General features: G+C 45.8%; 2 protein-coding genes across 2 annotated transcripts in view; both read right to left on the reverse strand.

Annotated features, from left to right (window-relative positions):
* LOC126565520 (transmembrane protein 242) overlaps window positions 1-27,260 on the reverse strand; it is a 479,972-nt gene that overhangs the window by 124,154 nt on the left and 328,558 nt on the right. The gene's annotated exons all lie outside the window — the stretch shown is intronic.
* On the reverse strand, window positions 25,465-27,195 carry LOC126565932 (probable 4-coumarate--CoA ligase 3). Its single transcript, XM_050223134.1, has 2 exons — window positions 26,630-27,195; window positions 25,465-26,542 (listed from the first exon to the last, which is right to left on the reverse strand). The coding sequence occupies exons 1-2, from the start codon at window positions 27,166-27,168 to the stop codon at window positions 25,465-25,467; spliced, it is 1,617 nt and encodes a 538-aa protein (XP_050079091.1). The 5' UTR covers window positions 27,169-27,195.

Raw genomic sequence — 27,260 nt, forward strand, 5'->3', positions numbered from 1 at the left:
ATGGATTGCCGTACCAAAACTGAATCTTTTTTTGTAAAACTCTCCAAGGGAAATGACAAGTACATCCCGTTCCGTAAGAGCCTCACAGCCCCGAACGCATGGGAGTTTCTCGTGAGCTCACATTAATTATGTGCTAACTGTAATATGACAACGTTCGATTTTAACAACCTTTTATCACAGATACTGCACGATCGATGATCAACGATCCATTTTGTTCGTTTCGTTTTGTAAATTAATTTGAGCATATTAAACGCGCCCCAACGAGGCGCGTGAGGATCCGTGCGTAAGCTTAACTCAATGTGGCTTAATTTTACAACCACTCCACCGCTTTACTTTCCAAACTTTCCAACCCAGCACGGGGCAGGAGCGCTGCATCTTTTCAGCCCATCAGAACGAGCTGCGGCGGGCAGTGTGGTGGCTCGACCGTAAACAGAACCGTGGGATCTCGGTGCCTTTTTGCCTTTTGCGATGAAGAACGAATGATAAACGCAGCGACTGGAGCGACAAAGAACAAAGTGGGGAGAGAGAAAAAAATCACTTCCACTTCTTGCAGGGCACTTTGAAGATGCGAAGATCGTTTTACCTTCATCGTGGTGTGTAGCACAATTTTATGGCCCCAAGGTAATGAGAAAAGGAAAACCTTTAATCCGCTCAATCCGTTCGAACGGAGGAAGCTGAACATAAAAGGCTGGAAAAAAGTATCCCCAGAAGCGATAACTATCGTATAGGCGAGAGTCGAATGTTTGGTACCGAATCGATTTACGATCAACCCATTTGAAGCACACTGAAGCGTCGATGTCGTTGTCCCCCCATTAATCGTCCAAAGGATCGACGATCACCGGGAGCACATCCGTCACAAGATGTGACCGATCTTGGAGGTTAAACGGGCAAAGATGACTTCATTTGAGATTTCCGTTTTCTGTTCTAAGCTAGAAGTACGCCACGATCCACAAAAAAACATACGTTTGTCGACGACCCGCTTTTAAAATGGGCCATGGTGGTCTCTTAGCCCGGTGTTTGTGTGTGTTGTCGGTTTTTATATTCCCTTTTCACATCCTTTAACATAACTTGACTGCTCGGTGTAAGTACGGACCCTCAGGTGACTTGAACATCGCCACCGGTCGCCTGCCGATCCCTTTAATTAGTCTGCTTCGGCCTCACGTCTGATGCCGCATGTTTTATCCCTTCGCGAAGGAGCAGCCACAAGAAATATGGAGGGTTAGGTTGTGCGTAAACACGCGGTCGGCTTGTCCGAAGACTAACTGGGGTTTTCGGTCATCTGTCGCAATGTAAGCTGGAGGAGTGGTTTTTTTTTTTGGTCCTTAGATCAAGCTTCCAGCAAGACAACAACAGCAAGAAATGCTTCTTCCTTAAAGGTGATCTGGCATTTTCTGGTCGAAGGGGCAAATCTTGCGTACGAAAGTATCATGGTGCTGTAGCGGCCGGAGTAGCAGCAGCAGTAACAGCATAACAAGCGCATAATTATACAACATCCTTCCGCATATATGAAAAGATGGAAATACCGTCGTAGGAAGGAAGTTTTTCCCGCCAAATGGTTATTATCATTCCTCGGTTTATTCCCGTTTTGTTTTCAAAGTTTTTCGGGAGCAGGATAACAGTTCGGTTTTTTTCATTTTTTGATTCGCTTGTCAAGGAAAGAATCCCTAACGGAAAGTGAAAAGGACGAGATCGCGGATGGATAGAGAAACGCTGTTTTGGTCGGATGTTTATGCACCCGGCGCTCAGCCACCTGTTGACGTTTAGTCAGGGCAGCGAAGTTTGGTCGAATGGCACATGTGCTCACCGGTTAACTGCAACTTGTAGTCCAGCTGCGAATGAATACATAACCGTTGCTAGCGTAGTCTAAAACATAACCTCACTTTTTGTGATCAAGTGCAGGTGTCCACAAAGTCATCATCAAATGTCCTGTCTTTATACTTTAAACAGTTTTCATTTGCATAATCTAAGACCTAGTCTCTAGGCTCGAGAGGTAGATATTAAAGACAGATATGAAAAAAGCATCAACTAAAGGTATTGGTTTCAAAAATAGCAGCATTTATTTCACATGCCACTTAAGTCATGTTTGTTTTTCCGGCAATTTATTCCGGCGGTGAATTTATTTATAAATAATTGAAGCAATGTTTTTGTGATTATTTAGAAGTTTACAAAACTGACATAAAGTTGTGATGATTATAAGCAATGTTTCTATTTGCATGCACCGATCAACTTAGATCTCGAAGTTGGCTGAGACGCTCTTGCCAAAACACCAGCATCATCGTAACATGAGACGCTTATGAGAAACGAGTTTGTTGTTCCTGCTGCACAGCATTTAACATAAGAAAGTCTTCAAAACAAAGCGTCCGATGACCATCTGTTATGGCCAGGATGCTTTGTAATGGGTGCGATGGTTTAAAGAGGTCTCCCTTTTTTGTTTTTAGCTGCACATCACCTGCCTGCCCGAACTTATCCGGGACTCACACTTGGGGTCCGCTAAGATCAACCTATTAAGCACGCAAAACAATAGCACCCTCCCCGTGGTCGACTGACCCGTTACTGGCCAATGGAGAGATGAATTTCTTAATCACTTTCAAGCGTCTCATCCATCAAACTAAACAGTGCGCAAAGTGATGTGCTTTCTCCATCGGCAGACAGGCAGAATGATGCTGTTCAAAGGGTTCAGCTCAAATGGCGCACCAGTGCGGACAACTTTGCATCATGGCTTCGCGTGCGGCAGGTTCTCACGAAAGCGCCCCTTCCTGCTGGAGCGAATCTCTGCGTTGTTCGATAGAGGGCCCTACAAGGAAGACCTACAAGGCAAACAAGCCTGCGTGCGCAGAGAAACGCGTCAAATCGTCTTGTGCCGTCCCGGGTTTTGGGCGCTGCGTAAAACTGCTACAAGTTCCGTAGCCGGCGGCGATACGGTGGGAAAAATGTCCAGAAATCAATTTAGTCCGGCAGAGGCTGCGCATCGTCCCGGGGCAGTTGGTGGCCACGGGAAGGGAATGCTGGTACCATTAATAAGCAATAATCACCGTCGCATGGGAGAACCGTTCGGATGGGCACGGTTCATGCAGAAAAAGAGACGTTTTTCGAAACCACGCCAAAAGCGTCCAGTACAGAAACACTAATATTGGGAGTCGCTATATTTTATCTTCCACAGAGACAAATGAGCTCTCCACGTATGCTGTCTCTCATTCGTCTTGTGTCCGTTCGGAGGATGAGACATTTTAGGCCCGAGCTTCAAATTGTACCGGATGACGAATGGATTCAAAGACACCGTTTGGTATGGATCTCTTTTTTTCGACTGCCTTCGCTGCTTCTTTTCACTCGAGCCAGCTCAAACCTGCCCGATTTCAAATGTTTGGCATTTGTTTGAAAATAAAATGGGGATTCCCTTCTTCGTTTTTTTGAGATGCCAGACGCGGTTGCTTAGTTTGATGAGATTTCATGATTGATTGGTCGGTCGAGGACTTACTCACCCTCATCGAACGTGCGCGGGTTCCGGAAAGAAATAAACTTCTTTCATCACTCGTTTGCCGCGGTGAAACTCGTTGGCCTTGGGACAAAGAATGTGTCGAGCTTGTGGGCACGCGTACTCTAGCTATCACCCCCAAACCCCACCGTCAGCACGATATACGGCCGTAAACTGACTGAAAGTCCGTACCCCAGGAGACGGTGGTGACGACAGTGTCCCAAAACGTATCTAGTCGACGTTGATGCTTAAATTAAGGTGACGGGGAAATGGGAGTGACAAAACGTGCGGGAAGAGCGAGCCGATTCAAGATTCAGCAGGAAGTGGTGGAGTAGATGCTTCCTTTTTGGGTTCTGGTTTACGGGCGCGCTAAGGGACGGGGTCAACGCGCACGAACCGGTTTTGCACTACCACACGGGGAACACGAAGACGAACCACATCCGCTGAACGAATGGTGAGATGATGCTGGCCGGTAGGAAGTCGATGTAATCTTCCCTTGACCACCGCGCTCGGCATGATCTGGCGGTTGAGTGGTACCGAACCGAAAAGCCGTTGCCGATCATCGAGCTCAACAGGAAATGGTACATTATGAAATCGATTTCGAATTCTTCAAGGCTCATTCAAGCCGACGCGTCTGGACGACAACACCGGGTATTGCTGGAAGCGCTGTATATCCCTTTGCCGTAGGTAACACTGCTCCCACTGCTGCCCGGAGAGGACTCGGTGAAGCAAATTGGTGATCTCTTTTTTCCAACCCCAAAGCGTTAATAGACACGGTAAGGGCGAGAAGTTTTGCAAAGTTTGAATCGGACCGGTAGAAATGAGTGCTCTAGGAGTCTAGGAGTAGAAGAGAGGAGTTAGCCAACCCGAAGGTTCAGGGTTCCGCCGGTGAAACTGCCCCTTTAGCGTCTACCCGTTTCTTTCGATACTGGCCCAGTGGCTGATTATACCAATTATCCACAGGCCGTAGAACGGGAGCCGTAACTTCACAGATAATTAGTAATTACCCTGTCCGGGGAGCGAACACGATTGTATGAAGGAAGTGAACTTCCAGTACCTTCAGCTAGCGAAGAAATGGCTGCTGGCCCGAAACCGGAGGCCGAACACAGATCCATGTCGCGCCTCGGATCGATTTTCTGCCCCCGGGTTGGACCATGAAATTACCCCGAAAGAACTCGATTCCGATTCCCTCCCTGCGCTTCCGCACCTTGGGAGTGTGGTTTTTGAACAAAAACTTGTTCTGATCGTTTGCTTGCCACTCTGCGCTTCTCCCATTATACCAGGTGGATGCTGTGCGCACTTTGTGCCTCACTTTGCGTTTTCAAAACCGTGGCAAAGAGGAAGAGGAAACGAAATTGAAATCAGAAACTAAATCGATAGCAGCAGAAGCATCGCAGGCACCACTGGCCGAGGTGAATTCTAGCAGGATAAACCTAAACAGAAGAATCACCGACTCCGAATGAACACGCGGTAATGGTGTGTAATTACGAGGATCCTTTCTGGAATTGCTGAGCTTGAGGTTCGGAGTCTCGTCAGTCGGCCAGGCCACGGCTACGATGACTTTCCATTTTCTTTCCAACTTCAAATGATCGTCGAATGCGATGCTCCGGTGCTGCTGAGCTTTAGCCGTATGTTGGGAGGTACACCGGGCAGAGTACATTGAAGGCCAATTCTGGGTTTGATCAAGAGAAGTGGCTTGGTACAGTCAAGAAACCGGGACGATTTTTGCGAACACCTTTACTACCAGCACCGTATCAATACGTACGGTGCGCAAAATCTATTGAGATGAAATTTTGCTTGAACCGTTGCCGGATAGCAATATTCTACACAAAAGGAGCGAAAGCGTCCAAGCATGTCAAGCAATCATCATGCGATCTCCGCTCCAGGGCTAGCTGATTTGCGCACCACTATTCAAAATGGCTACCACAACTTGGAGGACACTCGGGAATACAAAGAAGGGGGCAGACGATGGTCCAGAAAAAAAAGTCATACCTTTCTCACGGCCATCAAAAGGCCAAGCTTCGCTGCCTGAGAACGGTGGTTGGGATTTTTTTTCCGGGGCTCCTGGGACCAAACGTTCAGCATTATCGGGAAGTCAAGTAATGGGAGTGTGTTTGCCGTTAATTAAGCAATCGTAACTCGTTGAGACACTTTCACTGGGGTTGATATTTTTGTTGTTGCAAAATATAAGATACACTCACCGCAGCAGTTTAAGATATCTGAAAAACTAATGCCGCAGATTGGGGTTAACTTCATAGTACTCTGGGCAGAGTATGCTTTAACTAGATCAGTAAAATTGATCAATAATAACTACTTTATCAGCATAGCGAAAATCGAAGCCAAAACGATCGGTCATGCCTTGCTCCACATGGGCACGGGTAGTGTGTTTTCCTGCCGTATGACTAATAACGCAAAGGATCGAAGTTCAAAGCACCACTCGGTAATAACGGTTAGCGTGTAATAGGTGTGTAGCCGCGTTAAACCTTGCGCAGGGTGTGCAACTTCTGTCCCAAGTATGCGCTACTACCAGCACCTCAATGCTTAACCTGACATGAAACATGCTGCCGTGAGATAACCTTTTGCTAACGTCCCGCCTTTGACCACTTTGCCCAATATTCCTCCCGCCCGAGGGTAGCGCTGGAACTTCCTTCCGTGGCTGTTTATAAACAGTCGCCAACAGTCGCCCAGCGCCAACCCTAGTGTCTCGTTCATCAACCTTTCTCAGGCCTTCCGTACCCTCGGGAGGTGGAAACGTTACACCTGACTTATTGCGAATAGAAATGCCTAACCGCTGGTTCCTACCGCTTCTTCTGCTACACACCGGCGGAATAGAAACCCACTGAATCTTGGTTTTTTTTTTTGCTGTTGCTACTTGCAGCGTTATAGAATAAATAGACCGCGCGGCGGACTGTGGTGCAAATGTCAGTGAACTTCGTTGGCACCCCTTTAGCCAGCCCAGCCAAGCCAAGTTGCGTTAGTTGCGCCTCAATTCCGGCATCGGTTTTGCTAGCGTTTGCACAAAACCACCAACAGCGTCAAAGACGGCTGAAGTTGGCGTGTAGATTTGTGTTTTAAATTTACCACTCTTTTTGTTTTCCTTTTCCCTACCGCCAAATGGGTAGGCAGGGACCATGCTGCGAAATACACCTGAGTCAGTAGTGCAGAAATTTAACACCTCGCTGCTACAATTCTTGAAACCGAGTGTTTCCAGCGTAGTGTAGAGGGTTTGAGAATGAATCAATGGGTTTGTTAGTGTCTGGTAATTGGTAAGGGGAGTAATCTTGTGCAATAAGATTGATTGAAGAATTACTTGAACTAATTTTTGAAAATAAAACTGCTGCTCGTGCAAATTTTCCATTACTACTTTGGAAAATATAAAATAAAAATCGTTCCAAACCATCATCAACATGCAACAAAATCACAACTACGCTTTCCCAACAAACAACAAAACCCTAACCTTTAAACAACGATCGTAAACAAAAGTTGCTCGATACGCAAAACAACGGCTCGATGGGACGCCACAGCTTTGGAACAAAACGGCGCGAAGATCGCGGACAAGAAGCGCATATTGTGCGGTTTAAAAATTGCTGCTCTCGCTCGAACTGTTGCTACAGAAATATTTCACAAGTCATTCACATCGTGACCCCGTGAACGGAGGCACCGGGCCAAGGCATCCGTCGCTGTTGACGGAGGGCACCGAATAACGCCCAGTTTCAATCGCAGACGCAGAAGGTTCAAAGCTATCCACAGCACCGTGCAAGCTGACCCACGATCGGAAGGAGAACGAGAGTCGCAGGATACGGCCGGACGGAGAAGATTGGTCTGAAATGTCAAACCGAGAGAGGAACCGAAGAAGTGAAAGGCTATGCCCGGCGTGGTGCTGTTCGTGTGCGCCGCAGTGCCCATTCGAATAGGGCATGGCCTAAAGGTCTATGATTAGATGGTTGGTGGTACGCTATTTAGCGAAAAATTTATTTCCATTGGGTTGATCTTTGTGCATGTTGCAACCGGGAGACTCGGTCGATGTTAGGACCGAGATGAATTACAATGAGTATGGCGCTGGCGCTCACCCAATAAACTAGTAAGTTTTATTTTTAATCCGTGTGGATGTATCAGATTTCCTACATTTGATATAAATGCTTCGTAGGGGTTGAAGTTATGTCTGCCTCATCTCGCATGTTATACGAGTAACGGAAGCATTTCCTTCGAATTTTGCTGCCCTAGTTCCGATGCTGTTTCCGTTCGAAAGAGTCTACGAAATTATTTATTCGTTCCATGACTCGTCTCGATATTTCTACTTGCAGTACAATAAAACTGCCACACAGTGTCTACCCATTTATTATTTCCATTCTATTTCCCAGAGGAAATGGAGCAATGATCGTAAATTTTGTTGGCTTGGACGAGTTGGTCAGCATAATTTTCGAGCTTTCTCATCACCCAGACGAAGAAATACGCTCGTCTAATCCGTAGAAGCACGTATTCGGCATCTCTAACCGAATGTCAAAACAAACAGAACAACTTGCGAACGAAAGAAAGCACTTTTCGGACACACCTAGAAGTCGGGTTTGACCTCACGATTGCAAATGAATGCACTGCACGTGATCGTGAGCCAGGTGAAAGGATGGCTTGCGAGCGATGTCTTCTTGTTCAGCACACAAGCGCATAACATTGCCGGGCCCTGTAGGGTCATTGGGCTTCCGCGTACCAATTATCGATGACGCCCTGCGACTGCGACGCCGATGCAGATGAAGATAGTTCTGCATCGGCTTGACACGGCGAGTGGCGCTGTCACGTTCGGGGTTAGGCAAAGAAATGGGAAGTGATCCGGCCTATCCCGACACGATCTAGAGCACGCGGCCATCGCTTCTCACGGTGTGCAACTTCTTTGTCGCAGCCCGAACCCGATCCTCCATTGCATTCCATGGCTTCCCGTGTCCCGATCGGTCCAGCCACTCTCAAACGCCAGAATGCCACGATCGTTAAAGGGCGTACGAAGGTACCTTTCGCGCTGATGCAGCATGCAAAGCATGAAGCCTCCATTGCACCAAGATCAGAGTGTCTGAAAGCGAGCCAAGCGTACTAATTTCTGCCCGGTTCGGTTCGGCTTCAACCATGGGAAAATCACATCTAATGACCTCGAACCGTCCCTAGACCATGTTGTCCAGGTGGACTTGTGAGAAGACTTATTTTCTCGACCTTTATTCATCTGGCTGTCAAAACAAGCAGCGAGTTGTCAAAGAAAATTACCATTCCAATTTCTTTTCCCGATCCCGGTGTGTTTCTCGACGGCCGACTCGTGCCCAGCGAGTCGACGCGACAGGAAATAACCCACGAGAAAAGAACGATCTATCATTGGATCGGCTTATTCGTCGATAAATCTTCTCCACCGATTACGGGCCCGTGGTTAATCGGTTTTGGGTTTTTTGTTGGTATAGCCACAGGGTCTCCTCAAACAAATCGCGCTGGTGGTCTCCGGGCCAAAACCGGAAGATCTCGGATCTCGGTGAGAGTTTGTGTCTCTTTGAGAGAGATCTAATCCAATGACATGCTTGTTCTTTTTATTTCGTGCTCAACAAATCTAGCGTAAATCGTCGAGACAACTTTGGCCGAACAATGTCTAGACGTCAAACGAAGCTTAGCTCGTCAGTAAACGAGTAGGTTCATTCGTTTTCGTCATTTCCTGTTGGATGTTGGTTGGTGAGCATCGCTGAAAGCCTTTGATTACTGCCGGTGATCATTAGCGATCGTCACAAACCGAAGCTCGATGATGAAAGCGCTGTTTGTTACGTGAAGTTTTGAAGATCCCAAAACATGTTGGCTGTGAATAGCTATGAAATACCGAAGGCAAGAAAAAAAAAGCAACCTTAATCTACGCACGGTAATCTGTTGAGCTGGTGGGAACCTACGCTTTGATGCGTAAAACCATATTGAATTTAATTAATTATTAATGGCTTTTGGAATTGATTCAAACGCTTCCATGTTGGCAGAGGAAATTGAATAGCCTTAAAGATGTACACTATGAACGGCTGATGAGCTTCTGAAAGTGATTCATAAGATGTTTAGAAACTTGCGCAAATGACCCGCTTTGCGATCACATCATTCGTTTAATCATCTACTGGTGCTATATTCACTTATAGGTATTCAGCTGCGAGTGGAGATTGAGAAATTGGAGCCTTCAATGCTAATTTAAAGTACATCATATCCCGGTAAGACATACCGGAAGGCAACGTGGCTTAAATAATTCACTACCAAAAAAACCCTTCATCCTGGACAAAATGGAAGCAGAAACAACAAAACGAATTGAAGTCAAAGTTCGCAGTTACAAACCGCAACCTCCCGGCCAAAGTGCCATGTCACGAATTTAAACTCATCCGACTCGAGGTCTCCGCACTAAATCAATCCCACCGGCTTTGATTCACGTTCACTCACGCGCGTGGCCCGTCGTTCTCATACGTACAAAGGGGGTGTACAGGGTATCATCTTCCTGCCGGTATCTCTATCCAGAGAGTGGGAAAGAATTCCAAAGGATTCCAGTTCTTGGAATATTGATGCGCTGCAGACCCGGACAGCGAAGATGTACAAGCCGCAACGGGTCACGAGAGATTTACAGCGAAAGGCTATCAACATCAGCCCTTGCCTCGTTGGTTGGGTGGAATGATTGAAAGTGCTCTCGACTCCATCGTACCCCTCGGTTAAACGCTTGGAAAAATAATCGTTCTAATCTCTGACGAGATAAGCATCTAAATCGCGTTTCCTCCTTGAAGCGAGACACCGGTTCGGTGACGGTTTTCGATTCAAGGCGATTACACGCGAACGCATCCAATCTACGGGTGATGGGCCAATTGTCACGTCGTCGAAGCACCGCGGGATGTCTTTAGTTGAATTTAATGTGAATTGTGTTAACCACCATCAGCAATGGGTGTGAGAAACGAGCTGCCGGGGGAACATTTTTCACGCCCCTTGAGCTTCAGTTTTGGGCCCAAGTTCTCAACCATTTTCAGGAACACTGGGTAGGCACGCGCGTCCTCGTTTTTTTTTTTTTTGATGTCTCCATGCTGGACGGAGGCACGCCACCGATGTTCAGTTAAATTAGCATAATATTTCTATCTTCGCTCCGACCGCACCTATTGATCGGTCGGAATGGTGGCCTCTCCTTGTGGGTGAAGCCATCACGGGCTATCCCGAGGCAGTGTCGGTTGAGTAATCTCGGAAAAGAAAATATCAACACGACTCGTTTAGTGGGAGAATAAATAGTGCTTGGTATACTTTTCGACACCTTTTTAAAATGGCTTTTAATTCACATAGAATGGAGTTATATTTAGAGGCTCAAAATAGACTACTCAATATCTCATTTTATTTAGTTGAAAAACAATCTTTTTGATTGATCGCTTAGGGATAACTTGGCATGAGAAATGATTCCAACTGAAAGATCACATTTAAATCATGTAGAATTGTGTATAATAAACTCATTTAACATCCAACAACCTGTTTCTACACTAAAGCAGGAGGGTTTGAAGCCCTTTTGCTGTGTTTCTCCAGCTGTGATTATGTCCAGCTTTATTCAAATATTTCCTAGAAGCACGTATAATGTGCCTCAAGTCTACTACTGCGCCACTTTGCAGTTGACTTACGCAACTCACAATGCTCACCTCACTCATGCACCCTCAGTGTAAAATTAAATGCTAAAAAAATGCCATTTCCATTTATTTGCGAAAGCAAAAAAACCAAAAAAATTGTCTGGACACAAAACAGCAAGTGTGCGTAAAGCAACAATTAGACACAAAAAAAAAAAATAATAATTCCAACACCGGCCCAACCATTTGCCGACGGTGACATTTAGCGGCAAACGATTATTCAATAAATGTGCGCATAATGAGTGCACACTGTCGCGTAAAACCGTGCATGCTATTTCCGTGTACAATGATGCCTTGGTAGCTGACATTTCATGTAGATATGAAGTCGCATAACAAGCATGCGTCCTTCACTTGCTGTGGTCCCCGTGCGGTAGTAAACTGCTGGAGGTGAGTTGTTTTACTGCACGAAAACTGCTCGAAAGAGAGGTTAGTCCAGGCAGTTCACTCTCCGTCCAGCTCGGTTATGACGAAATGAGTACGAAAACCAACATGTGAGGACATTCTTACCGAACAGTTGTACACGCGGTTTTTTTTTCCGCGAAACACGCCTTGACTGTAGTGGACGGATGCACCCTCGACCGGCGTAAAGGTACGCGAATGCCCTGCAGTTGGCTGCAGTTGAACCGGTTTTTCGGTCGTGCCGAGTGTCGTGCCCGAAGATGCAGCATACTTTTGTCGCTCCTGCTAAAGTCGCTGAAGCAACCACGAAAGGTTCAGGCAAAAGGGGCTTCCCTTTTTTTTTGTTGTTGGTACATTTGGTGCCCTGGGGGGACACCAACGATGACGACGACGACGACCAACAAACGATGGCGGGAGGAATGGCAAAAAAATGGTTGACGAAGACAAAAGTTGACAAACGGCATCTGGCATCGCCAGAAGAGTCGCGAATGGTTGTCTTCTTTTGTTTCCCCCTCACCCTGCTGTCTGTTTGTACGATCGCGACGATCTGTTCGCGGTTTCCGCGGCGATGTCACTTCAACTTTATGTTTAATTGTTCAAAAAATTACAAGCACAATTCCACCGGAGGCTTGTCGCTGGTTGGTTTTGCAGCAAACAAGCACGAGGTCATCCGCCGGGAGAAAGGTTTTTGAGGTAGGTAGGATGAGAGGAACTCGGTACTACTATCATCGCTTTGGTGGTGTTTCCTCTTTTTTTATTGTTGCTGTTTATGCGCTTCTCTTGTTTTACATTCGTACGCGAAAAACTCTGTTTCCAAGTGGTAAATGTGTACCGCTCATACGGCTCATTTTCATATCCTCCGATAGCCGGGAAGTAACAAACCGCGTTGTTGGGATGAATTTTGAACGCTACCAAAACGGTGCAAAGCTGCAACATGAGTAGTTTTCTTTGTGTCATCTTGTGCAAACAATAACAGTGGAATGGTTCCGGCGATGGTTGGGCTGCAGCGAAAAACGGGTTAAACGACGTGCTAGAACGGGTGGTGCAGAACGCTGCAAGAACCGCAAAACCGGTGAACCCGGGGTGGACTGGATACTGGTGTAGTTACTATCGGCAGCAGTAAAGTGTCACCGTTCGACAGCTGAACATGACCATGTTAAATAGGGGTTTTTTTTTGCGATCGGAAAATGTGATGATGATCACCGATACGGTGCGCAACATCTCTCTACGTCCCTGCGTCTTCTGCATTGTAGCGAGTGAAAGGGACGGGGGGCCCCCCCTTGGTGTGTACGTGGTGGAATCGTGCGACAAAAACAGGTTCCACTAAACTGAGCTTCCGATGGGGCCGGGCAATTAGAGTGTGAAGAGTGTGGTTGCAGTGTGATGAAAACGGAAATGTGAGGGCACAGCTGAAGCATGAGATGAATTTATTTCTCGATCTGTCAAGATTAGCCACCGCACACAGACGTGCACTCGAAACCTACAGCCTCCATTGCTTTATCTAGCCTTAATAGGCACAAAATCGATCGAGGGAAAGCATCGATTGGTAGAAGAAGAAAAAGCTTTCATGCTTGAATCGAGTTTTTTTTCTGCCGTGCAAGCACTTAAGCTTTAAATTATTATTGAACTAACTTTATCTGCCTGATGAGGTTACGCAGTTAGCAATCAAAACTTACAGCTCGAAACTGAATTCAATCGACCGTACCCGGTGCACGATGGTTGCAAGCCACTAATTATCAATACATTTCTAATCCAATTATCAGTTTACATGATCACGTGTAGCAGCACTGGGCAGCGGTTGCCGGGGTGTGTGCGTGCGCGCGTGTGTGGACATCGAACGTTTCATCATCATTTGCCCGGTTCGTGTCGTGTGTCATCGTTGATGTCTTTCCCCAGTAGAAGCGTTGTGTGGAAAGCCCATTTTCAGCTTGCATTTGGAACCAAGGAACGAAGCAAAAGCGCAAACACCGCAAGCGGCATGCCAGCTGTTTTACCTGCGCTGTTAGAATTTTTCGTGCTACAGCAGCAGTTTGAACGTTCGATTGATTTTTTTTTGTGTATGCCTTTTTTGAAAGTAAAACATTTTACCGGGGAAAAAAAAATTAAAAAAAAATGTCAGTCACAGGCAGCGGGGGCAAAAAATCGAACGAAAGACGGAAGTTAAAGGCGCGAGCAAAATGAAGAGAGAAAACTACGAAGAAAGAGAAGAGAAACTCGATTCACTAACACACCGACCGCTTCCCAAGCGTGGTGGGATACGCACGTAGCGCGAGGTTCGTCGCTTGCTTATTCACGATCGCGATCGCGGCTCGAGTGGACGTGTTGCGCTCTGTTTGAAAGCCTGATACCTTTCCTCAGTAGCTGACTCTGGAGCTAAAGTGTGTGTCTTTTTCCCCTCCGTGAGTGACGCTTCCTTGGCAGAGTTAAACAGTATCCGGGTGTGCATGGAACGTCTTGCAAACGCGACTAACTACAGAAAGTTTTGGAGGATCGTGCTTGCTTCTGCATCGCGTCATCCGAGTTATTTAGTGATCGAGCTTACGGCATAATCGCATTATGATCATTTTTCGAAAGCTTGAAGTGTTGCTGTGTGTGCCTTGTTCAGTGTAGGTTGGCGTCATCAGATCTTCCCTGCATTGAGACGGACCAAGAGAGAAAAAATGATCATTATTTCATCATACCTTCCTGGTGGATCCTGATGGCAGAAGTTTCAGTGTTCGTGCTTGACTGCTTGAAGTAGTTTTTTTTTCATGCTGTTATTTCGGGTTGTTTTATTTATCGCTTACCTTTTGCGGTTTGCTCATCCGGGTCCGCAGATAAACTGGAAACGAAGCGTTCACTCAACATCAGAGACTACCACCACGCAATTACCGTGCTGTTTTTGTTTCTGCTCTGTAGTACAGTGTGATAGCTGCGATGTACCGGCTAATGAACGGCTCTAGAATTAGAACGTGACGAATAGCGAGTGTTGAAAAAAACCGAATAATTCTGCGGGCCGGTAAAGCCTGTAGGCAGGAAAGGCGATAAGCTTCGTTAAAATTCTACTGCAATGCTGGTGCAGGTGTGTTGCTTGCTGTACGCCTGGATTAATTTAAAGTGAAGGTTGATAAACAATTTTAAAGGTAAAAGAGTTATTAAAAAAAATTAGTATTATCCTAAACGTAATTGCTACTTGCATACACAAAAATCTATCAAAAAACCGACGCGCCAGTATTAAATTTCAACGGTTCGTCGCTTAAAATCCCACACGCAAGCGTTGAAGTCTTTTGTTTCCAGCGCGTTTCGTTTTGAAGGTTTTTGCTCGCTCGTCCTCCTCTCTCTCTCTCTCCCTCTCTCTCGTTTTCGGTAAAAACCGGCGATATCACTCACGCGCGTGGCAAAACGCGCCAAAACGCGATCGGATTCTTCCCCAACCCCGGTGGGCTGCGGTGAATGAATTAAATAATTAATAAATTCTACCACACTGGTCCGGAGGCTGGTAATGCTGATGATGAACGGCTTGATGAACGTGTTAGATGCGAGCAAAAAAGATTTTTCTTTAGATTCTTCCACACACATAAGCACCACACTAGCTTTGTCCCGCGATTCCGTGTAGCTAGGAAACATTGTAGTGCGGGAAAGATCGACCAAATTGATTAATTATGGTGAATGCACTGTTAATGTCAGTGATGTGAGAAGGCACAACAGTGAGAATATTTTGTGTGAGTAGTCTCTTGCTAGCAAAAGGTTGAAAAGTGTAGCATCAAAACCGGACGCAAAACCTGTACGATCCGTTTTCCACGCCACGGCCACGGGTGACGGGACCAGAAGCACTGCGCCGAATTCGACGAAAGAATAGAACATGAGTAAGAGAGGGCGATAATTGTTTTGCCGCTACGTTTGTATGAGTGCTTCCACTAACAGCTTGGTAAGGGATGGTACACACAGAGGGTTGAACCTTTCGGAAAAAAGCCACATAACGCAACACACTCTCAAGCTCGGGATAGTTCGGGTGAAATGACGATCGTTACGCTAGGGCGCGCACCACGGGTAATGCCACAGGTTCTGCAAGGTGCGCGCGGCCGGTTACGCATCGCTGGCAAAGCCAACGCTTGGGCACGATCACATCATCAAACCTGGACGGCGCACACAACTACACGACGGCGAGGTGGAATAAGCCAACTGTAGCCAGATACACACCAGAAGGGAGGGGAAAAAAACAACAATAAACAAGCGCAAGTCAAACCATCCGTCACTCGTCGTACCGATGACGAACGGGTCGCATGGTATCTGGTCCGGTTTCTCTTCACAGGTTTCGACTTCCAAGCAGGTTTGGTAGGTTGGTCGGCACGGCACCGAGCAAGGCTCACCACGGGAGCAACTTGCTTGAAACTCTCGTGCGTTTTTACTCACGAGTAAACCTTACACTTAAAATGATCCTTTTTTCACATTTTCTCCAGCACAACATACAAGCGCTGACTGTAAGGCCTTAGCTCGATGAAAGGAAAAAGGGATCAATCAGTTCAGTAAGTCAAGGTGCGGAAGGAGCGCCCACCATCAAAGATACCCCCAGTGCCCTGGGAAAGGCTGATGCCCCTAAAACACTAATTTCGGTCCATTTCAGGCATATTCCGGCTCTTCCGGAGAAAAGCTTCCCAGTGTGGTGGTGGTGGTGGTGGCTTGATCCATCTTTCGTTCTTCGCTTCGATACTCACGGATGTGTTCCTTTCTCACAAGAGGGGGTTTTTTTATATGCTTCTCTTTGCTAGGTTATGTTTTTTCGCTCCATCATTCTCTATCCGGTATCCTCTTCTCCCATGATCTCTTTGGTTGTTTTTTGGTTCTTTCGTTCGTCTTTTTCCCTTTTGCATCTTTTCTCTCGCTGCTTCCCTCTTTCTCTCTCTCTCTCTCTCTCTCTTTCTCTCTCTCTCTCTTCACGTATTCTTCTTTGTTAGGGCTCTTTATCGCTTGTTCCCTTTTATTCCAGTGCTCTTCCTGCTCAGCATATAACGGGCACAGCATAACATGCTGCTGTGGATCAGTTCACAGGTTTCCCGATCACACCGGTGCAGGTTCCTGCGTCAGTTGCTTGGTGCCCTTGTGGCGGGCCACACACGCCACCACAGATTCGGTGTGTCGATCGCGAACCAGCAGCGACTCTCACGTGCGACCATCATATTGTTTCCCTGGTACATGTAATGGCACTGGAAGAATTCACGGGATTTTTTCAACATTCCCGTGTTCTCTTAGTGGCATACCTAGTACAGGGTATTTCAACAAACGCGTGTCTTAATGTGAAAAGTGATAAGTGAAGTGTTGGGCAATCCAAAACTAAGTGTTGGTTCGTGTGTAAAATATCTTCTACAACAATCAGCACAACAGACCGGATACTAGTTGCTAAGCTGCTTCGGTTGAAAATATTTTTGAAAAACATTAAAATAGTTTTACTGTTGCTGCTCCCCCCACCTAACACAAGTTCCGGCAACACACAACAAATTGAAACTAAAAATAACTAAAATAGCAACGTTACCTCATTACAACCATTTTTTCCTGCTCTCTTCTTTCCAACAACTAAGTATCCTCACAAATCGCTGTCGAACAAAACAACCTTCGCTTGTGTCAGACCTTTCCTATCGCGAGCGCGCGATCGCGTGTTCTGACGATTTGTGTGAACGTGTCTATGTGTGTGTGTGTGTGTGTCTTTGCGTGTGTGTGTGCAAACATGTGTGTGGGATTCTCTCCGTTCGGTGGTCGCGGATTTGGACGTTTTCGCGTGCAAACCACACACAACAAGTGAAACGTGAGTAATTTGATAATAATAGCAAAACGCGACAGCAACGGAAGGTACAACAGACGACAAACTATTGCCGTGATAGCACATGCGGAAACAAAATGGCCGAGCAGGGGTATGGGTTAAAATAATAGACTTATTCTATTGTTGCGCGGTACTTGCCGGTTTCGCTCCCTGCTGCACACAACGACCAAGGTCACAGGTTTATCGCAAATTGCTTGTGACAACACACATTTATGACAGACGGAAACGCGATGTTTGGTAGATAACATGCAAAGTACGTACATTTGGGGTTGTCCATTGGAAGTAGTGGAGGAAGTAGCAGCACTGGCATTTAACTGAAACCTTCGCCAGGGAAGATGTAGAGGCCCCCTCCCCCCGGCAATTATTGGACATGAAAAAGAAACCTCCGACAATATCATCATCGCCGGAGGGGGTTAACGATCGGTGTGAACGCTCCAGACAGCTCCATCGGTAGAAGCAACTGAATTCTATCTTGGCAGCCTCCACCCGGTAGTCCTAGAACTTGGTATTAGAACTTCCTCCGTTTCGGTGCGATGCCATAGTACAGCCTCCGGATAATTTCGCTCTCTATTTATGTCGTGTTTTTTTTTGCTTGCTTTTCGTTACTCTTTGATAATGATGATTAACGGCTAGCTGTGGCGAATTTGACGCCTGACGAAGTGTTTCGGGGTGGATCAAAAGGCTGGGTGGGCAGGTGGGAACGGTGGGTAATAGAAATTTGCACAGCGTACCTGCAACGTGTGCCAAATAATGTACGCTGGCGGTTGATTCTAAACACTTTGCTCCAAAACCCGTTTAATGAACTGAGCTGAGGGCTTTTTGTCTGGTTTTTGTATTCTTTGTGCGTTGTGTTGATGGTTAGGTTGAGATGTTTTGCACGGAGCAAGCAATGAAACTATACTAGGCACCAGGCTCCAAAGTAGTTGAACTAATCAACAATAGAGGTGTAGCATTGGAACAGGAAATTAATCAAATTGTTACTGTCGGTGTTGAGTAGCGAATCGATGCCACACGAATCACGAATCGTCTATCCCGTAGAAAGGAAGATAATTGTAGCTACCAAAAGAGGGAAAGATGTACACCTCAATACTACAATTTTGAAGAAGAGATCGTTGGAAGCTGACAGGAATATTCTGACCACTGGAAAAATTTTACTTAAAAGCAGATACCAGAAGATATTACATTACACACATATTCAATTTTACGAATCATTGACTTCAAGGCTATCCAAGCATATCTATTATAAATATTTTCGATTGTAATAAACTTCTTAAGAATTCAATGCAAACTAACCAGATTTCTAAAATATTACAATCACCAACGTCATCAGCCACTTGCGTCAGAACTCCGAGACGAATGCTCTAGTGACTAAGCTGGGGATGAAGACTTACAAGGTTTGAGCAAAAATAACGTCTTGTTTGTGTGATAAGTAATGCTCAAGAGTCATAAAAACAGTGACGGATTTTTCCCCTTGCAGGGCCTAAGCGAAGAGAAAGCTATCAAATTAAATCTGCTGTCCGGAGAGAGGTTCTTTGTAATATCGAGGCCCCTTGTCAGCTGAGTCCGAGGACCGTTGAAGTCACCACTAAGTACAGATGCTGAGATATGTCACCAAAGTTGCCACCAGGTCATACATATTACAATGTTCGAAAAAATACGGCACAACGAAGAAACTTTAGGGATTTATAGTTCAAGACATGGGGTGACGCAGTGGTATAGCGAGAAAGGCACAGGTCTTCGAACGACTACGCACCGGGGTTCAATTTCCTTCCAGACCGTACGTTCGTAGTAAGGACAGACTATCCAACTTAGTGGTATCTGCGAGTCTAACAAGCCATCAGATAGCCGGTGTGACCTGGAACGGTTTTAAAAATGAAGAAGTAAAATCAAATGTTCCAGACATACGCATCTGAGGACCTCCTGTTTGGAAAGTCCTTTAATATGGCTCTAAAGAACGTCCTAAAGACCCACTAGCAGAGGACCTGTTCCAATAATAATCTTTTAGAGATGGTCTCGACATCAAAATCGCTAATCAAGGTATGAAATAAAGTTTAGAGTTTTTAAATCTCCTGAAAATCTAAATCAAGATGGAAACAAGTAAAGAAATCTCCTTAAAAACGAAAAATTGTGCTTCTTGGTGGAGAATCGTTACACAACCTACTCAAATATCATCACATGGTTAAGTGTTATGACAGCTTCACCGCTTAAGCTCACGGACACGTCTCGAGAAGCATTCTTGCATAAGGTATCAAACAACCACAACAACAAAAAAAAACAACCATCAAAAACACGACCATAAACGTGACAAAAGATTATAAACACAACACCAAAAAGCGTCCTACCAGTAATGTGCCAGTTTTCGTAAAGACAAAGTGACCGTTTACCGGAAGGCAAATTTCGGTAAATCAAGACCCCAACTTCTGTCAAAAGCTATCAACACCTTATCGTCAACTTTTGTAGCTGCTGCACATCTCACGAACTACATAAATCCATCACCGGGAATGCACCGGTAATGGGAAGCGTGTGTGTGTGTGTTCCTGAACCGTTCTGCTCGACTACCCGGCTGACGTGGGTTGACTGACCCGGCTTCCAGCGTCCTGCAAAATGGCGCTGAACAATGTGGGGAGCGCAAATGGTGGCCAACCGAACAGTTGTGAGTACTGTATGCTTCGGATGAGTTGTTCACATATACACATAAAATGAGCATTTTAATGTTTGCGCCAGATTCCGGCCCACTCGGCCCGGGTGAAGTTCGGTTCGGTATGGGCTTATTTTAAGTAGTGTACCGGGAACAATGTGCACTGGTTTTTCTGTTTCCGTTGGTTTTCAACATGTTTATGAGTGTGCCTTTTTCCGTTGTTTCCTTTGTACTGCAGACGACCCTTGGACGAATTTGGTGGACAGTGGAAAGGGTAAGAAAAAAGAGCTGGCGTCATAAAATGGCATAACAATGAAAGAGAGCCGTTGGAAGCTGGCGGCATGCAAGTACGTTTTCTAGTTTTCTGCCATCCAGCTTTCTTTCTTGGTACGTGGACGTAGGCTCACAGCGACTCCGTGACACGAACCGCAACCATTCAATATTTTTGAGCAAAATATTTAAAAATCAACTAGCATTTAATAACAAACAACCAAAATAATTATCCAAGAATTGAGTACCACAAATCTGTTTGCGGTACGAAACACAAAACATGCTCATTAAGCTGCAATAAATGAATTAAAGACGGTACATCACACCGTACGTGTTGGAATTTATATTATCAACGCTGTGTGAAGGTTTTTCGCTTCCAGCCAGACTTATGCTGCATTTTTTTTCTTTTCTCTGCGCCTGAAAACAATTGCAGAAACGTATGACCTCGACGGTTTGGTTGGTGGGCAGAAAAAAAATAGAAACAAAAGCATGGAATCAAGGAACAAGACGTCCAAAGGACTCCACAAGCACCCAGGCGGAGGATGTCACAGCGAGAGCACCTTTTGTTTTGTTGCGCTTTCCCTTTTATGTTTCATATTTTTATGGATGGTTTCGTGAGCTAGTGCCCGGTCAGCTTAAGCCATCGGATTATGAGCGCACAGCGCTGTAAAGCTCACCTCTTTATGCAGACAACCTTCAAAAAGAGAATGTACGTATTTATGGATAGTTGCAATGTTTTCTCACCGAGACATCCGATTTCTGCGGACACGAAAGAAAAGGTAGGTGCAAATATGTGTTGCTTAATAATATTAAAATTTAAACAAACACGGCAATCAACGTAAACCGTGCTTCAAGCAGAAAACCCTCACACAACCCGGTGACAGATAGGTGTCCGAGCATTTCGTCAGCATCGTCTATCGAGCAATTAACTTTAACAATCGTTCGCGCCCATCACATCATCGGTTTCGCGTTGCAGACCTCCCAGAGCGTTCGGCGGTCGACTGTTCGACGTCATTTCCATGATTTAAATGGCCGCTAAGGCGACCGAAGCCTTCGACTGCTACGTGGTCGAAGAAATTTGTCGCAATTACTGAGTAACATTCCACGCAGCTCGACTCGAACACTCGTCTCCGGTATTGGTGTGTTTCGTAGCGTCAGCGCACTCCTACCGTGGGGCCGTGAGAATTTTTCACAGTCATTGCCAATTGTCACGAGGCTGAGGAAATATCGTACTCGAGAATGGGGGTGGGGATGCCCCGTTTTGTCGTTGTAGCTATCGGAGCGGTGTGGCTTTCGACCCGATGCCCTGATGCGACCGATGCGATAGAGCTCGGTCAGTTCCGTTTCGCCTCCTATTATATTTAAATGTGTTCCGGGAATGGGTCGATTGTTTGAATTCGCACAGGAGCAAAGACGCACACATTACGCACCGTTTCGTGCGTTTGCCGTTGTGCGTTAGGATCAGATGTATTGGAGCTTTTAGTGGGATGTGGTGTTGAAGCTCGTGGGATGGCATGTGTAAGGTAGTTGAGAGCTTTTAACTCCAACAACCGTTTGCGTTGGATGGGAAAATATTACACGTTATGTAAAGTAATGGTACAAAAACGATCACAACATAGTATTTTATTGTGGCTAAACTATGTTTTCGATATTTTAATATTATTGGACAACAGGGCGATAAATAAAATGCTGTCGTAATAATATTACAGCGCGCCTTACGCTTGCTAACTTTACCGATTTTTTGCTACTGATTTCAAAATGGAAAAAGTTTTTGAAAAGAACAGTTTCTAATTAATTAGGAATCGAACCATAATGTTTGAAGTTATTTGTAGAAATTTGCAATAAGAAAGACTGGTGATCGAGGCAATAATGCAGCAAGATGTTTGTTTATTTAAATTGTGTAGATTTATTATAAATATCACGAAAATCAGTTTATTTTTCTTATTTTTCTTCACTTTTTCTCACTATAGAGTCATCGAATTGAGTGCTCAGCTGAAAACAAAAACAAATAATTTTCCTCGGAAAATGAATTTTAAACATTATTTAAAAATTCAGGTTTTTACTGGAGCAACAATTTGTTGCAAGGGTGCAAACATTTCGCCAATTTTATTTGGTAATTTTTTTTCTTTCGTTCATTTATAGAGGTTTTGAGTCGTAGAGACTACATTCTGCCTCCCTACTGTATAAATGAGAGGTCTAATCTAATACAAAACTATTGCAGGTGTGGCTTAAATATTATGGAACACCATTGCGATTATGGCATATGATAAAGGATTAGTTAAAACTATTGCTTGAATTTCTCTATACAAATGATTCATCCGTAAAAATCTAATAAGGTGGTTCTGATGCAGTTATTTGGGTGATAGGATTGTCGCGTAATCGGTGATTTGTTGGCAGGTGGCTCGGTGTGTCTTGTATCCATGGCAATCGGTGAGGATGTGGCGGACGGTGATGTCAACACCACAGAAGCTGCAGAGTGGGGAACTGGATTATTCTCGGAGGTAGGAGTGCGTAAGACGGGTATGACCTATACGAAGGCTGGAAAGGACTAGTTGGATGTGACTGGATTCAATATCTTCCCATGAAGAGGTGTTGTGCTTGATGGGACGGAGTTTGTTGCTTAGGTCTAGGTATTGGTTAAGCGGATGGCATCACGGCGTGAAAGGGTATTGTATGGTTCGTCAGGACGGAGCCGACCATCGTTGGCAAGTTGGTCGGCTTTCCGTTGATTCCGGAATGACCCGGAATCCAACAGAAAACGATTGTCGGGGATGCAGGTATGGAGTCTAGGAGCTGGATGTTGGGGTCTTTCTAGTTGTCGTGTTCCAGGGCATCCAGAACACTGGCACTGTCGCTGAAGATGACGTTCGGGCGGTCAGTCTGTAGTCCTTCGTCAGCGGCTAGTTGAATTGGTATTGCTTCGGCGTAAAAGATGGAGGTGTGATTAGAAAGTTTGATGGCGCAGTTGTATGTGGTGGAGTGAATCCCACAGCCGGCTGAGTCCAGATAAACGGAGCCGTCTGTAAAGATATGATGAAAAGGTTTGTATTTAGTCAGAATTAAGTGAGTAAAGGTACTATTGGCGATGTGGCTGTTTTTTCCGGTTCCCCGGAGAAAGCGTTTGAGTTCCCAGTCTATGGGAGGTGTACGGAGATACCAGGGACGAATTCCTCGGCGGGTGGATTGGATGATCGGTGGTAGTTGTTGGTTGGTGAGTGTATGTAGTTCTGCGTTTGCTCTGGTGATGAGTGCAGTTACGTTGAGAATTTATTTAGTGATGAACAATGAAAAACGAATAGAATTTTGTTCTCAACATCGAAATCTCTTTTCGGAATTGTAATTCACTTCCCGATCGATCCGACTAGGGATCGAATGCTACAAAACATTCAGGTTTTCACTGTTAGTTTATAAAGGAGCATCATTTTGTGCACTTATTGGCAAATAAGGTCCCAAGAAAGGTGACCAAAGAATGGAATTGGCAGTGAGATTCGTGACCGAAAGGTGCACTTCGGTGTCACGAACCGCTCAAAAACACGACGTTTCTCCAATCCTCAGCATATAATAATGAAACATCTGATCAGACTTTCCAATTTTTCATTATTTTCATTGGTTTTATCTATGTGCCTGTCTTGAACCACATTGCTTGCCAATTTTTTCCCAATAAACAAAAAAAAATGGATGTTTTTGAATTTAGTTTTTGGGTTTTATTAATAAGAACAAAGGAGTGTTAAATGACTATGGATGCATATAGCTTTTGTAAAACAAGTTTAAGTAAGTTACGGTATAAATTGCTTAACGTAACACACGAGCCAAAATGTCCACTAAAACATAATTTTTGATGTTTGATTTTATGCTCTCCTCACCCAATTAACTTAGTTTAGTTTTGCGCTGTATTATTTAGTTTTAAGTTAGGCAGTAGAGGTGGGTCTGGTGGTATAGGCAACAGCGGCACAAGTTTTCACACGGCAGGACTATCCAACACATCGTGGTATCAGCAAGTCTAGTAAGCAATTCGATGGTCGTCATGACCTTTTGGAGGTCGTTAATCCAAGAAGAAGTTAGATAGTGTTAGTAAGACAATTTTAGTTTGTGCTGGGCATTTATTAAAGATTTTTTTTAGACAGATTAGTACATCTCGACCTAAATTCAAATGATAAAACATTAACATTAACCAAAGACTGTTTACTTTTAGCTTAAAAAACACGGCAATGCTTCTTAGCAATAAAGTTTACAACCGACTATCGACCATGGTTAACGCGCGCTTCCTTATGTTCTTCAGTTCATCGGTGAGCTCCAGATACCTTCGACCCGTACCGGAATGAGCAGCCCGATGAGGTTAATTACAGTCTCAGCCTTGTCCGTATCGTAGCCAGAGGTCAATTTACGAATCCTATTCGTAGGTTTCCTTGTGAAACAACGCCACACTCTTGCTCGGCCATTTTGCGTAAACCATCCAATCTGTTTCCCCCCGACACTTTCGCACCCGTGCGTCCCTCAAACCATAATCGTGCCGTATACATGCTGCCTTCCTGTTTGCATTAGAACAAGCCCCCCAGTAAAGGCTAGCGGGTGGGCGAGCGGCAAAAATTTTGGGTAAAGCGGGTCCAGCTTCTTCTTTGGCTGGTGGGCGCAACACTAACTTCTTCATCGATCGCAACGCATCCACGGGGCATCCGAGGCCAGGCGCGCTCGTTCGCACAGTACAATGGCAGCGCGTTGATCTCTCGGCGGCGTACGCGCATCCGCTCTACGGGAACATCTGTTTCAATTTCACGGAAGTAATTAGGTTCTGTTGTTATGCGCGTTCGGTTGCGCTGGACGGGGCTCGGTACGGCGGGCCAGTATTGGGTTTGTTTCGTACGGCCGGATCTAGCACTACGCGTAATGATCCCGATCGAACGGTATGGAATACGAGTAGGGAAGGCAATAATCCACACCAACTGCTATTGGTAAGCCGTTCGAGCTGGGGAAGATGTTCGTTCTTGCTGATTCTAGCCGTGATTGAAACGCAATCAAGATGCTGCGGGAATTGTGAGGTTCTCTTGAAGAAGAGTTTTAGGAGATTTTGCAGGATATTCAAAATGAAGCTTTGTTTTGGTTTGTGATATTTTGGAGTAGTTATACAGCTTTGTATCGAGACAATAAAAGGTCGAGAAGGTTGTAAACACTTTGCAATGAATTGTAAATATATTTCTTTTTAAAATTCCCGCTTATTACCTTGACGTTTATAATATCAAAAGAGAGCTTAAATAACAATTTATTTAATATCCGCCAGTTCCAGCACCATCTCCAACACCTTACGACGCAAGATTTTTCCAGTTTGCGTTTTCGGCAAGCAGTCCACAAAATAAACTCCACCTCGGAGTCGTTTAAAGTCGGACACCTTCCCATCAACAATCTCCGTCACCTGGTTAGCGCTGACCGAACTTCCCGCCACGGGTACGATAACAGCTGTGGGAAGTTCGGTCGTTCGGTCAGCGTCCGCCGGTATACCAACAACACAAACTTCCAACACGCCCTCAATCTGGGCAATGATCGCTTCCAGCTCGCTCGGAGAGATCTGAAACGCGCGATATTTCAATATGTCCTTTTCGCGATCGACCAGGTACAGATATCCTTCCTCATCAAAGTATCCTATATCTCCGGAACGCGTGTAACCCCGTGCTTCAATTGTCGCCCGTGTGGCTTCTTCATTCTTGTAGTACCCAATGAACGGTTCGGCACCTTTTATCAGCACCTGTCCCTTCTCGCCAACGCCCAGATCGTTACCTTCCTCGTCCACAATCTTTATCGCAATGTTAACTGCCGGCGTTCCTACTGAGCCAGGCTTCCGTTTTCCGAAATCACCCGACACCCATCCAATCTCCGACGTGCCAACGGAATTGTACGTCCGTCCGTTTGGCAGCAGCCGATCGAGCCGATCGCGCAATCCATCCGACACGTAACTTCCACCCAACGATAGCATTCGCAGGCTGGAAAAGTCCACCTGTGCCACACGCTCATGGCGCGCAATCTGGTTGGCGTACGACGGTGGCATGAAGACGAAGCTAGCCCGATACTTCTCCACCGCCTCGAAGAACTTTTCCTCCGAGAATGGACTGCGCGTGATGAGCCGCGTTGAGGTACCGGAGAATGTGCTGAGCATCATGTAAATGCCGGTGCCCCAGTAGAGCGGACTGAAGTTGAAAACCGTCATCGGTTTCGCCAACGGGAAGGAACCGATCGCAGCGATCGTCTGTGCGTGCGTCACGCAAACACCCTTCGGTGCTCCGGTGGTGCCCGACGAGCAGAGTATCATCGACAGGAGCTCGTGCGAATCGCCCAGATGTGGTGGTCTGTAGCCATCGAAACAAACACACACACACACACACAAAGCGATCAACTAATGTTGAAGGACGAATTTTGTATTCTGCAATACTTACACAAATTGTTCCTCTCGGCCAGTTGCTTGCAGCAGATCTTCCGCATGTTTCACGTTACTGCGCGAACTCTCAAACACATACAGCGGACGATCGGCATCGAACACACGGCGGATGGCACTGCTCACTACCTCCACATTGCTATCGTCGCAGAATACCATCTTCGGTTCGGTCAAACGCAACATGTGTGCCATATCGTCCGCGTTGAATCCTGGCGCTAAAGGGTTGAAGGCAACACCGATCGTCATCAGCGCACAGGCGAGGGGAGCCACATTTACGCTGTTTGCGTTGGCCATCGCCACAATGTCACCCTTGCGCAAACCGGCATCCGTTAAGTTCTGCACAAAGCGGATCATTCGCGCCCTAAACTCGGCACAATTCATCCGCTCGTCCTCATCCATATCGATCTGGATAATCCGTTCGGGTGTGCGAAGAAGGATATGGTTGAGGACTTCACCAACGTTCGCCTTCGGATTGTAGATCGGCACCGTTTGTACGCCGTACCACGTGCGGCTCCGTTCATCGTACGTACACAACGCCATCTTTACTCGCGACTTCCAGTAGGTTCGACGTTCAAACACAGACTGGCCTTGCTATCTTGCACTTCGTACTAGGTTTCTGGACCGTTTACTCT

This window comes from Anopheles maculipalpis, chromosome 3RL (genome assembly GCF_943734695.1).
Source record: "Anopheles maculipalpis chromosome 3RL, idAnoMacuDA_375_x, whole genome shotgun sequence".
Lineage (NCBI taxonomy): Eukaryota > Metazoa > Arthropoda > Insecta > Diptera > Culicidae > Anopheles > Anopheles maculipalpis.